At 39.0% G+C, this 14,711-nt stretch overlaps 1 protein-coding gene across 10 annotated transcripts in view; it reads left to right on the forward strand.

Moving 5' to 3' along the window:
• The window catches only part of LOC126297573 (LIM domain and actin-binding protein 1), a 194,643-nt gene that overhangs the window by 64,067 nt on the left and 115,865 nt on the right, over nucleotides 1-14,711 (forward strand). For all 10 annotated transcript variants that reach the window (XM_049988534.1, XM_049988528.1, XM_049988531.1 and 7 more), the window contains exon 3: nucleotides 8,015-8,146. In XM_049988534.1, the coding sequence (XP_049844491.1) occupies nucleotides 8,015-8,146 (132 nt within the window). The remainder of the gene's footprint in view (nucleotides 1-8,014; nucleotides 8,147-14,711) is intronic.

Raw genomic sequence — 14,711 nt, forward strand, 5'->3', positions numbered from 1 at the left:
TCTGGCATCCAGTCGATCACACAGATAGCAAATACTGTCCTGGCTTACGTTATGCCACGCCTGCTCGACCTGTTCTCGTAGTTCTGTAAGAGCTGTTGGTTGACGAGTCACTTCTCGTCCTATCATATCCCAAATGTGCCACATTGGAGCTAAGTCTGGAGATCATGGTGGCAAGGGAAGCTGCTCCAAGTCTAGCAGAGCACATTGTGTTTCACGCACAGAGTGTGGGTGAGCAATATCCTGTTGGAACAACATGTCACCTTTCTATTACAAGAACAGCAAAAGAACGGATCTAACAACATTCCGCACATACCGAGTGCTCGCTAGCGTTCCCTCCAGAAACACCAAAGGTGAACGAGAGACGTAGCTTATCGCGTCTGTATATCTTGGACGAATGCACTCTACGAGACAGTGCTCACCAGGTCTACGTCGTACGCACAAACGACCATCACTTGTCTGCAGGCAGTATCTGCTTTCATCGCTGAAGACCACGGTGCTCTTTTCCATCTTCCAATTGATCATTTGACGGCACTAGTAGAGTCCTGCGCGTCGATGCTGTGGCGTGAGTCTAAGAAGGGCTAGAGGCGTACGTGAACGTAGCCCCACTGATAATAACCAGTTCGCAACAATTCGTGTTACCCGTCTTGACTCAAAAGCCCTCTTTATCTGTGCTACAGTAGCTGTACGATCTGCCACTGTTGCCCTTACAACACGACGATCCTGTCGCGCGCCTGTGCTGCGTTGAAGTCCAGAACCTCGTCTAGGGGTGTGAGAAAGTTCGCGTGGCCATTGATGCCAGAATCGTTGCACAAGTGACGCAGCACGTCCAACTTAGTTCTACGGAAGGACCATCCCACCACTCGGAAGGCCACAATTTGACCCCTTTCAAACTCGCTCAGTTAGCTACATGAATCACGAGTGCATCCCCACGGCATGGTAACCTGCTTGCTTCACAATTCTGCAGCACACTGCGCCTTCTGTATGTGAGCATTCCCTATTGAAGGGTAGACACACATGGCACTTTGGTTATCTGTTGGCGGACGACCTTGAAACCATATCAGTACACCTTTTATCCCCTAAGTCGTCATCGTATCAAAATCAGTTTCGTCTTTCAGAGTGTACTAATTATTTTGGCAGTTAATTTATATACCATGAAAATATCAAGCCTACGTCCGTCCGAACATTCATTAGGGTATCGAGCAAAAAGCTGAAGTAAATTGGTTGAGAACATTTTGAGATTTTTGCTAACAGTGTTTCCCCTTTATGTATTACATACGGTGCCATATACAGGGTGTTACAAGAAAGTACGGCCACACTTTCTGGAAACATTCCTCACACACAAATAAAGAAAAGATGTTATGTGGACATGTGTCCGGAAACGATTAATTTCCATGTTAGAGCTCATTTTAGTTTCGTCCACCTACGCCCAATGAAGCTCGTTATCATGATTTCATACGGGATATACCTGTGCTGCTAGAACATGTGCCTTTACAAGTACGACACAACATGTGGTTCATGCACGATGGAGCTCCTGCACATTTCAGTCGAAGTGTTCGTACGCTTCTCAACAACTCAACAACAGATTCGATGACCGATGGATTGGTAAAGGCGGACCAATTCCATGGCCTCCACGCTCTCCTGACCTCAACCCTCTTGACTTTCATTTATGGGGGCATTTGAAAGCTCTTGTCTACGCAACCCCGGTGCCAAATGTTGTGGACGGCTGTGATACAATACGCTATTCTTCAGGGCTGCATCAGCTCATCAGAAATTCCATGCGACGGAGGGTGGATGCATGTATCCTCGCTAACAGAGGACATTTTGAATATTTCCTGTAACTAAGTGCTTGAAGTCACGCTGGTACGTTCTGTTGCTGTGTATTTCCATTCCATGATGTGATTTGAAGAGAAGTAATAAAATGAGCTCTAACATGGAAAGTAAGCGTTTCCGGACACATGTAAACATAACATATTTTCTTTCTTTGTGTGTGAGGAATGTTTCCTGAAAGTTTGGCCGTACCTTTTCGTAACATCCTGTATATTAAAAATATGTAGCCTACCTCGTCCTGAACGTTTATTAGAGTATCGTTAAAAATTTGAAGTAAACAGACCAAGAACACTCCGAGATTTTTGCTACAAACTTTTCCCCTGTGTAGGGTATATACCGTATATATGTATCATGTACACTTAAAAATGTGTAGCCTATGCCCGTTCGAAAATTTATCTGGTTATCGTGTCAAAATTTGAAGTAAATTGTATGCCCGTGTGTATGTTTATAACAGCATCATGTAAATATTTGAAGTAAATCGGTCACAAACTTATCGAGATTTTTGGCAACAACGTTAAACTACGACTTGTCTTCACATAAATGTATAATTTTATGTATATATACCATATATCTTTAAAATATTTGTCTTTTCGAACGTTTATGAGAGTAATGTCAAAATTCAGAAGTAAGACTGTCAAGAATTTTCTGCAATTTTTAAGTAAGTCGGCCAAGAACTGTCCTTTAACGATTCCACTGGAAGATTTCATTAAATAGTTTTAGTCATCAGGAGCAATTAGCAATGAATTAGCAGTTTTGTTAAATAAGTAACAATAAGTGGCTTTTTAATGGGATAGAAGAGTAATTGAATTTAAGAGTGCTAAGTAAAAATTTATTAGACTGGCACAGAGATTACAAATACACCAGTGATTTATTTTAATTATGTTGCACACTGTAAATGCAGTGTCGGTTTGACATACAGAATAATTTTGATTATATTGCTTTTTAAAGTCGTCTTGTTGTGCATGATTCGCTCAAATGGATGAAGTACAATCATAAAATTGTAAGTTCCGTATGATTTATCTCCAGAAGAAATTTATGCAAATTTGATGAAGGTTTATTTAAAGCATGCTCCTTGATTTTCAACAGTAAATGGGTGGAGGGATTTACATGTTTCGCACTTCTCTCGAAAGTATTCTGTATCTATACTCTGCGAATAGCTGTGATGTGCGTGGGGGAGAGTACTTTTTATTGTACCACGGTTTCTTCCTGTTCCATTCACAGATAAAGCTTGGGAAGTGCGAATACTTGTACTCAACTGTGCGAGCTGATTTTACCTAATTTTACCTGTGAAATATATGTGCGGTGGATACGTAAGGGGCCGAATAATGCATAGTTCCTGCCCTGAAAAGCGGTTCTACACTGCGCAGTAAAGTATCACCGAATTTCCTATTGCGACGCATAAGTTTGAAATTTGGCTCAAAGGTGCCTACACCTTTCCTCTGTAATCGTGCAGAAGCGTGGCTCCCCTGCGACGTCACCCTCGAGCTTGGCGACAGTTCAAACAGCAACGTGTCGACACACGCGAAAAATAGGCTACAGCTCAGAAGTTCGTGTGAAATGTAAAGTGGGTTAGTGATGTCACATTGGCGCTGAATCTCACCAAAATTCTGTCCAACGCCATCGTGGACGTGTCACATGATGGGAAAGTCATCACACCCCTTCTTAGCTACATTTCAACCCTTCTTTTGACACCTTTGTGATGGGGTTCAATAACCGCGACTCCCAGCGTTGAAGTCACACCGTTTTGTTATGTGTGGCAGAGCAAAATATTTCAGACACCCACCGCTCAGAATCGACACGAAAAGCCCTAGGTAGGTGGCATACAGGGCGTCAATGAAACCACCATTTCCTTGGCGCGTTGATTCCCACACATTTTGCAAGCGACAGGACGACGTTGTTGACAACTTTTGACCCTGCAGACATGCCCAGGCGATTCAACCCTTCTCTAAGTACATCTTGGACCTGCGACTTCATTGAACGTGATCTGACTCATAAAAAAGGCGAAAGAAACCTCCCAAATAACTACAGACCCATTTCAATAGTACCAATCATATCCAAGTTTGTAGAAAATTGTGTGCATAAGCAGATATACAGGGATTTTGAAACTAACAAAATTTTAAATGAACAACAGTTTGGCTTCAGGTCATAACTATCAACTGTAAAAGCAGTAGAAACTTTGGTGAGCAATGTTTATGAAGGGTATGAAAAAAGGGTATCAATGTCTGGAACACTTACTGACCTAAGTAAAGCATTTGACTCAGTGTCACATGACATACTCATCAAAAAGTTAAAATACTATGTCATTGAAGATGATGCACTCCATCTATTCAAATCTTATCTACGCAATAGATTACAACTTGTGTATTCAAATAAGCAGAGGTCAGAAATACTCCCAATAGAAAGAGGAATACCCCAAGGCTCTTGGACCTTTTCTGTTCATTGTCTATGTTAATGACTTCTCGAATTACATACCGTGTAAGAACACACTATAAGCTGATGATATGACATTAAAAAGTACAGGAGAGAACTTACAGAGTGTATTGTACAAAAATAGAGAAATGATGCAAATGGCTAATTAATGGTGTCAGGCTAACCAGCTGTGCATAAATCAAACAAAAGCAGAAGAAATAATATTTAATCTCAAAGTAACTAAACATGAAAACAAAACAGTGAAATTACTTGGACTAATCATAGACCAAAAGCTCTCATGGGAAGGACACACCAATTATCTATGTAGTAAACTAGCATGTGTACTTTTCTTATTGTATAAATTAAGAAACAGTGTGAGCAAGCAATTGCTACTCCATTCATACTATGCTTTTTTCATTCCCAACTGCAATATGGGGTAACTTCCCAGGGGCTGAATGTATGGATACATGATCAAACATATTCAGAAGGCTTTTCGCCATATAACACAGAAGAAGAGCAAAGTGAAGAAGGAGTGCAGCTTACCTGCCAATGCGGGATCTATATCTGCCAAGATCAGCAGGATTCTCAAGAACTGAGACATTAAGTATGTGTTCTGTTCACCTACTAAAAAATAGGACTAGAAATGTTAAAAATGACTAGGACTTTTAAAAACCAGAAATTTATAATATTCCTTGCCAGTGTGGCATGTCACACATTGTAAAAACAACCAGGACAATGGACATCAGATGCCAAGAACATTGAAGGCATGCCCAACTGGGACAGGCCACTACATCAGCTTTCAGTGAGCATTGTCAGGAACTTTATCATTCCATGAACTATGAAAAGATGAGGGTTCTGACACAGACCCCAGATACTGGTACAGTGTTATAAGAGAGTCAGTAGAGATAAAGGTGCTCAAAAACCACATGAATCATGACATTGGCTACCAACTCAGCAAAACCTGGAATTCTGCACTTCAGTTACTTAAACTAAATGGTGGAAGCAAAGGAATTCAACAAATAGAAGAACAGAGAATGTGGACATGGAGAACAAATCCTAAACAGAGAAACAGTCCACTGAACCAAGAACAGAACATCGGATTGCTGTCAGGTACACTGAACCAAAAGCAGAACACCAGCTCATGACTAGGTGCAGCAGACTGAAGACAGAACATATCGGGATGTTCCTAGTGAGAATGGAATACCCAGAACTAACCATGGAGTGTGGGAGGCAATAAGTGTAAGTAGTTGACCCATTTCACACTATTAGCAGTCTCAAGTAGTGCACGATGAAGACAACAAATCACATTGTCAAAACACTGTGCATGGGTGATACCAATATCTTGCAGAATACTCAACACGTCAAGATGCCAACATGTCAAGACTTAAGACTAACAACCTGATTATTGATTACTTTTCTTGAGCAAACCAACAATCTAAAAGAAAATTTGCCTGCAAAATATATGTTAAATAATGAGAAGTCCCTGCGGAGTAAGTTCTTATTTAAACAATTATGAGTTCAGAGGAAAGGAAATCATAAAATGGTTGCATGTGAGCTGCCAAATACCATAAAGAGAGACTGAAAATTCGTTTGGGGTAATGTTCTTAAAGGGGAATTTGGAGTGTAAATGCTTAATATTCCCATTAGTAAAAGAGTGCATGCATTTTAGTAGTTTTGGTCAATTTGATAATATGTCTGCATTCATTTATGGTGATGAGTGGCCACTGGTTTCACAGTGGCTGTTGATGATGTGCACATGAATTTGGACATGATAGGAGAGTGCTATATTGCATACTCAATCAAGTATATTGATTTGCTGTCGAAAGAAACCTTGAATGAATCATCATTCTTCAAATAAATAAAATTTAATGTCATTTTGATAAACCACGATTGATCCATATAAAATCTTACAAATGATTGTTCCTTTCTCTTGTATTTGTCCATTCTGCAGGAAGTACATAAGGAACATGCATCTCATGTTTTGTTCTATTTAGGAATCAATAAAAACAGTAATAATATGTTTTATTTATACAACAAAAATCCTTATGTGACAGAAATATATTATTGATTTTTCACGAAAAATACAAGATGATAATTTTTCACAATTTGGGTATTTTTCAAGTGTTATCAATCAATGTGAATACACTATAAATTGTTGGCACAGTATTACAGAATCCAGACTGTGATATTTAAAAGTACAGAAAGAGGGACCATGCCTTAAATGAATAGCTTTTTCAAAAATTCTAGAAAAGAATATCTTTATATATCTGTGAATATCTGTAAGTAGCCAGATTTATTCTGTACATTTCCATATTTAGAGACCTAAGGAAATTGTATTTGTGTCTACCTAGAGAATTGCACTAAGAAAAAAGGTAGACAATTGTTTTACCTTATAGAAAACACTTAAGATTTTAAACTTTCACACACATGTGCTGAAGTTTCACCAGAAAGTGTATTACATCACATTATCCTCAAATTATTTCTAATATCTTTCAATGTACATTTTCTGAGTATGATTTGAGTACTAGCAATCATACACTGAAGAGGCAAAGAAACTGGAACACCTATCTAATATTGTGTAGGGCCCCTGCAAGCACACAGAAGTGCCACAACATGATGTGGCATGGACTCAACTAATGTCTGAACTAGTGCTGGAGGGAATTGACATCATGAATCCTGCAGGGCTATCCACAAATCTGTAAGAGTAAGAGAGAGTAGAGATCTCTTCTGAACAGCATGTTGCAAGGCATCCCAGGTATATTCAATAATGTTCATGTCTGGAGAGTTTGATGGCCAGCAGAAGTGTTTAAACTCAGAAGAGTGTTTCTAGAGCCACTCTTTAGTAATTCTGGACATGTGGGGTGTCACATTGTCATGCTGGAATTGACCAAGTCTATGCCTTGCATAATGGATATGAATGGATGCAGATGATCAGACAGGATGCTTACATATATCTAGATGTATCAGGGGACCCTTATCACTCCAACTACACAGTCCCCATATCATTACAGAGCCTCCACCAGCTTGAACAGTCCTCTGCTGACAGGAAGGGTCCATGTATTCATGAGGTTGTCTCCATATCTGTACATGTCCATCCACTCCATATAATTTGAAACAAGACGTGACCAACCAGGCAACATGTTTATAGTCATCAATAGTCCAATGTCAGTGTTGACAGGCCCAGGCAAGGTGTAAAGCTTTGTGTCATGCAGACATCAAGGGTAAAAAAGTGGGCCTTCAGTTCTGAAAGCCCATATCGATGATGTTTCATTGAATGACTTGCATGCTGACACTTGTCGATAGTCCAGCATTGAAATCTGCAGCAATTTGCAGAAGGATTGCACTTCTGTCACATTGAATGATTTTCTTCAATCATCATTGGCCCTGTTCTTGCAGGATCTTTTCTGGCCACAGTGATGTTGGAGATTTGATGTTTTACTGGATCCCTGATATTCATAGTACACTTGTGAAAGGTAGTATGGGAAAATCCCCATTTCATTGCTACCTTGGAGATACTGTGACACATTGCTCATGTGATGACTATAACACTACGTTCAACTCAATTAAATCTTAATAACCTGTCATTGTAGCAACAGTAACCAATCTAATAACTGTGCCAGACACTTGTTGTCTTATATAGGCCTTGCCAACCACAGTGCTGTATTCTGCCTGTTTACATATCTCTGTATTTGAATAATCATGCCTATACCAGTTTCTTTGGCTCTTCAGTGTATATATTTCAGAACTGCAAATTATGACTGAATAATTTTATTTTCAGGAAGTGAAAGAATCACATAGCTCAAGTTCTTCAGACAAAAATGTGGTGAAGAAGAAAAAAAGTGAGCAAGGTGATTCATTGAAAAAGAAAACAAAGAAGAGCAAGAAATCAGAAAAGGAAAATATATCTGTTGTAAGTTACCCATTTTAATCTTAATTCCAGTTTCATGTTACAAAATGCTATAAATCTGTGACCACCACTTCTGTTGTTTTTTATACATTAAGTTATAAATTCAAATGTGTCTCCGTATACTTGTTGCTTATATAAAAGCAGTCACAGTAATGAGTATGTTTACATTGCTGCATGTGTGAAATTTAAGAGTAATATCAAATCAAAATTAGTGTACAGGTAATTTTATGTTTCTGAAATGTTGTTATTAAAGTGTAGTTTAGATAATTTCAATCCTTTTGACATAGTAATGCTTCTAGTTTTAGCATTCCAAAAAACACTACTTTATGTTAGCTATTCTTCTTTTATGTTGCATATTTCCTGATGTTTCCCATGTTCTCACTTCTTGACCCTTAAGATGCAGATGTCTGTTGTTCCTAATGGAACTAAAAATTCCCTTATACCTCATCTCTCTGATTTTTACAGTTTATGCCATCTATAATAAAATGATTATCATTTCTTTTAAGTACCCCCGTAGGTATTTGAACTTTTTCTGTTTGTAGTTGTGATTCTATTGTTCACGTAAATTTCAATTTTTATACACACACCTGTGTGCGTGCACACACAAACACACACACACACACACACACACACACACACACACACACACACACACACACACACACACACACATGCATACACACACCTGTGCACCTACATTGTGCTGGCTGGTCACAGGATGCTGGGGTTGTAGTTCGTCAGGTGAATAGAGAGTGAGGGTTATGTCAGGTGGAGCAGCTGAAATGAGAAAGAAGCAGGAAGCAAGAGGACCAGTTAGAGATCGGTAGCTAGCAGCTCAGAAGGGGCGGCAAGTGTACAAGATGGGAATGCAGGAGGGAGAGCTGGTAGGTGTGACATGCAGATACCAGATGAATGTAGCCTAGAGGAATACATTGGTGGAGGTCAACAGCACAGAGGGCAGGAAACTGTTGGGTAGAGAGTATGGGGGCAGTGGGTTAGGAGATTGAGGCCAGAAGAGTTACAGGACTGAAAGATGTGTTACAAGGATAACTCCCATCTGTGTAGTTGAGACTACTTGGTGTTGGAGCGATGCAATCCAGATGATATGAATTGTGAAGCAGACATTGAACTTGAGTATGTTTTGCTCAGTGGCGTAGTGTGCCACTGGATAGTCAGTTTTGTTCTTGGCCACAATTTGGCAATGGCCATTATTCTGGTGGACAGATAGTTGGTGGTTATGCCTAAATCAGATGCAGTGCAAAAAACTGGTATATGATATGGCTGATTTCACAGGTGGCCCTGCTTCTAATGGAATAGGCTAAGCCTATGACCTGACCAGAGTAGTCTGTGCTGGGTGGGCGGATCAAACAAGTCTTGCACCTGGGACTTCCACTGGGGTAGTGCCCCTGTGGCTGGGGGTTGGGAGTAGGGGTGGCTTATCCTATCCCATTAGAGGTAAGGCCACCTGAGGAAGCATCTATGTCATATGCCAGCTGCACTGCAGTCACTGCATGGCATTTTATGTGGGTATGAAAAAAAAACCAGCTGTCCACCAGACTGAATGGCCACCAACAAACTATGGCCAAGAACGAAGTTGACAATTCAGTGGCACAACATGTCATCGAGTACAATATACTCGATTCCAATGGCTGGCTTCACAACTTGTGCTATCTGCATCCTTCCCTCCAACAGCAGCTTTTCTCAACAATGTAGATGGGAGTTATACTTGCAATATGTGCTTTGCTACCGGAACACTCCTGGTGTCAAACTCCATGAACCCACTGTCCCATCACCTTCTGTCCTATAGTTACCCCTCTCTCTGTCCTGTCCACTCCTCCCAATTCATGTCTCCATGTCATCTCCATTGTGTGCTGCATCTGACCAGCTCTGGTACCTGTGTATTACATGGCTAGCTCATGCACATGCCACCTGTCCCTGCTCACGTGACAGAGCCCCCGACCCAGTCCACCTGCCAAACTGGAACCCTGACATTGTTTCTACAGCTGGCACAATGTAGGTGCACATTGTTTTGCCACTCCCTTCACAATGCTTCACAACATAACATCACTCACACAGTAATCATTGTTACTCTTAATCAAGTCTACTGCTTACTCCTACTCCCGCCATATTCGAAGTACATAGTCATGTGGTACTATGTGAAAAATTCCTTTCATGTAAATAATTTCATATCTCATGTACAGAAAGTAGAGTGCACAAGGTCATGGTCCTGCATTAAATGGTCCTGCATTAAATGGTCTATTCGTATGTTTAATGTTGCTCCTACAATGGAATCCAGACTATAAGATGGTTACAGCACATTTCAAGTACTGAAATCAATGTTTGTTATATTTGAAGGTTATGAGAAAGCTTTTTTGATTTTGGATATCCATTGATATTGAAGTAACTGCTGTGATATTTGAAATCAGGCTTCTGGTAATTAATATACAAGAAATTTTGACTTTTTAAGCTGTGATCTTTATTTTTGATACTGTAATAAGTAAATTTGGATGGAATGTAAGCAGACATATCCATAACACCACTTTGAGCACTTGCTTCATACATTACTATGGTATCACGTTGAACTGCCACATACATGAATCCTTCCTAGTTACTCGAAATCCTCAATTCATCATCCTGTTCCTATTCAGTGACAATGTGTTCATGATTTGGATTCAGGAACAAGATAGCCTCTCGTCATCCTTCTGGAACCTTGATATTTTCTCTCCAGGCCATTTTATTTGCTCATCTTTTGCAAAGTAAGCTGTCATCCTGATTGTCACTCTTCATGTCTCTGAAAGATCCATAAAACCCTTTTCCATGTTAAACCAACTGATAATATCTTAACTTTGGCACTTGTCATGCAACACATAGATAAAACATTGCAGTGAAAATAAATCCTGCTCCTAATAAACTGCACACACATACCCTAAGCAGCTATGGAGGAGCACCCATTATTAAATGGAATCATTCAGAATTGGAATACTTGAACCCCACAATCTGCCAATGCTTGGACTGTCTTTTGGTACCCTAAACTGAAAAATAGGCCCTTAACCATTCTTACTACTGGTACACCTATGAAAGTAGTATTCCACTGATAAACTATCCTAGAAAATACCCTTGTCCATTTAATACTTAACCTGTTTCTAACCCCATCCTCATTGGCCATAACTTTTTGTGTCCCATCTTACTACCTCTCGCTCTAGTCCTGCCCCTGATGTAAGGCACTGGGGGCAAAGCCACTTGTGAAAACCACTGTGTCTTATACTATTTTATCTGCAGACAGTGTGCAGCATACAATATGGCTACGAAGATAAACTAATTTCCATTTGTATGAGTGGTCAGAGCATGGTGAAGGATATGTTGCACTATCCAGTTATAAAGCAGGTTGATCAGCACAGTCTAGTCCATTTCAATAGCTATATCTTTCACCTCCAAAATATTGGCTGCTCCGAATAAAGTTTCAAATAAAGTGTCAAGTGTCAGTTTGGCTCAATGTGATTATCATGTTATGTGGCTAACATCCTACCAATAATCAATTACTTCAACAATCATTGCAGAAAATTGGACATAACTTGTTCAGCTTCAGTGTAGATTCAGTTTTTCAGATTGGTTAAGTTGTTTGGTAGGTGAGGAACATACACACGGTGTTTAATGAAACTCCACATAAAGAAATTCAGTGATGTCAAGTCTAGAGTGCAAGGTATCCATACCTGGGAAGCACTTATCAAGGAAACGGTGAACTTCCACGAGGAAATGAGGAAGTGCACCAACTTACTGGTAGTAAACCATCACATCTCAGTCATCTTCATCAGTCTGTGGAATTAAAAAGTTTTCAAGCATATCCAGATACACAATCTGAGTGACAGTTCTCTCCATGAAGAAGGAAGGCCATACACTTTCAATTTGCTAAGAGCAAACTTTGAAGCCACAATTGTAGACCTGCTTTTAGGTTCCTTAGTGTATTCAGTGTGGGCAGTTGTTGCAGAGTTTGTTTCATGAAATCCACACACACAGTGAGCAAGCTTCACACCAGTGAAAGCATCCAAATGGCACTATGCTGGTGCTCCTGGTGGCAGAATGGGGTACTGATGCACTACATGAATCAAACATGAGGTTGTTTGCTACAAAATGACACATCTGCTGATTCTGTACGTTATCTCAATAAATGTCTATAACATTCCAATGTTGTAATGTCCTTTTTGACTCACTCTGCATATTATGTATCTTTTGCTATATTTTACATCTCTGTTTCTGAAAATTTCAAACATCTTGCATAATTTCATTTGTCAAATGCTTTTTAAAGGTCAGAAAATCCTATGAAAATTTCTTGATTTTTGTTAAGTCTTTCCCCCATTATTTAATACAATGTTAGAACTGCTTTTCTGATGTCTTTACCTTTCCTAAACTCAAACTAATTATCATCTAACAAGACAACTTTTTTCTCTATTCTTCTGTATGAAATTCTTGTCAGCAATATGCATGCATGAGGTGTAAATCTGATTGTATGATGTAGTTCTCATATTTATCTGTCCTTGCTGTCTTCAGGATTGTCGGAACAATAATCTTACTAATGTCTTATGGTATGCCTCATGTGTCATAGATTTGACACTTTACCTTGAGTAGTAGTATGATTGCTACATCCTACAATTATTTTAGAAATTCCATAGTAATATTATACCTCCATTCTGTCTTGTATGTTTGCAAGTCTTCAAAAGTTCTCTCAATCTCTTTCTCTAATATTGGATCCCCCATGCCTTCCAAATAGACATCTGTTTCTTTTTCTGTCACATCATGAGATACATTTTCCCCCATGTAGAGGCCCTCAATGTACATTTTCCATCTATATGCTCTCTCTTCTGTATTTAACAGTGGTTTTCCTGTTGCACTCCTAATGTTGACACCCTTGCTTGTAATTTTATTGAAAGTTATTTTGGGTTTTTTATGTGCTGAATCTGTCCTTTCAATGACCATTTTTCATCTTGTTTCTGCTGCAGCCATTTTATTTTAGTTTCCCTGCAATTCCTATTGATTTCATTCTTTAATGGTATATAGAAGGATTTTTCCTTCTCCTGAACATTTATTTTTCCTTCTCTCTTTGATTAATTAACATACTGCTTCTGTTACCACAGATTGCTTCATAGTTTTTTCCTTGTGCCTATATTTGTCTGTCCAGTTTCTGTGATTCCCTTTTTAGAGATGCCTATTCCTCTTTGACTGAACTGCCTACTGTGACATTCATTACACATTATCTACAGCCTTAGAGAACTGCAGATGCAAATCTTCATTCTTCAGTAGCACAATAACCTACTTCTTCACACAATGTGTCTTCCTGATGAATGTCTTAAAGTTTAGCCTACTCTTAATCATCAATAAATTGTGGTTTGGATCTATATCTGCCCCTGGCTATGTCTTACAATCTGGTGTATGGTTTTGGAATCTCTGTCTCACCATTACATAATTCAAACATACATGAGTGAATGTGGGCACTTCTGCTAGAGAAGGATAAGAACTTGAAAGCTAGTGTAAATATTGTTTTCTGTTGCATGTTTGTGTATGCCACACATTAGTCAGCTACATGTGAATGGTTGTCTGTCCTTCATTTTATGTATTGTTCCATTCAGGAATTTCCGTTGTTGGTATACATTATGTAATTCAGCTGGTTCTCTTTCTGGGTCTCCAGAAATTTTCTAAGCATACCTGGCTGTCTTGTGATTCTTGAAAAAAATATCTGATGTTACTGATTGGAATTTATTTTAGAACTCAGTTTGTTTTAACTCTGCCTCCTTTTCCTTCCCCTACTATGGTGTTCTAATCTTCCATATCACATGCACATTGAATTTAATTCATTTGTGATAGTTATTTAATTTTCTGTGATCTTATTGAGTTCTGTACCTCAATCAGTAGAAACTGGAACCCTTATAGAATCACCTCATTCTCTGTGTGTCTGTCTGACTGTGAAGAACCCATTTTCTCAGAAATGAGTAGAAGTATCAATTTCAAATTTATAACAGATACTAAGGTCTATAACCCCTTGTTGGTGTAAAAATCTAAGCTTCTATGCCAAAGGAGGCAAAAGATATTGCCATTTATGTCACATATTTTGATAGTTACAAGTGTCATTTTTTATCCTTATTTCTGTTAAGACCCCTTGTTCTCGGGAATTACAATAGCAGATGCGAAATTACACAAAAAAGTTAAACGTAAAATTAAAACATTCTCAAAAGGTTTGGAATACCTGGGACCAATATCTTGCCATTATCAGTATTGATAAGAGTCAATAATCATAAGATTCTTGATTCTCAGTATGAATGAACTATCTATATAAATAATAAAGTTAGTACAGAACCCTCTGAGCATTAATTGTATTTGCACTTGAGCAGCTTTTATGTTTAGTATCTCTGTTTCTTAGAGGAGATGGAAGTCCTAATCCCTGCAGGCAACATTGTTATCATTTAAGACAGAGCATAGTCAACTCATATCTATACTCATGGGTAATTTTCTGTATTGAAAGCAACATACAAAAAAGTAAGGCTATGATTTCTAGAACTACAGAACATGTTGATGCTGG

The sequence above is a fragment of the Schistocerca gregaria genome, chromosome X, assembly GCF_023897955.1.
Source record: "Schistocerca gregaria isolate iqSchGreg1 chromosome X, iqSchGreg1.2, whole genome shotgun sequence".
NCBI lineage: Eukaryota > Metazoa > Arthropoda > Insecta > Orthoptera > Acrididae > Schistocerca > Schistocerca gregaria.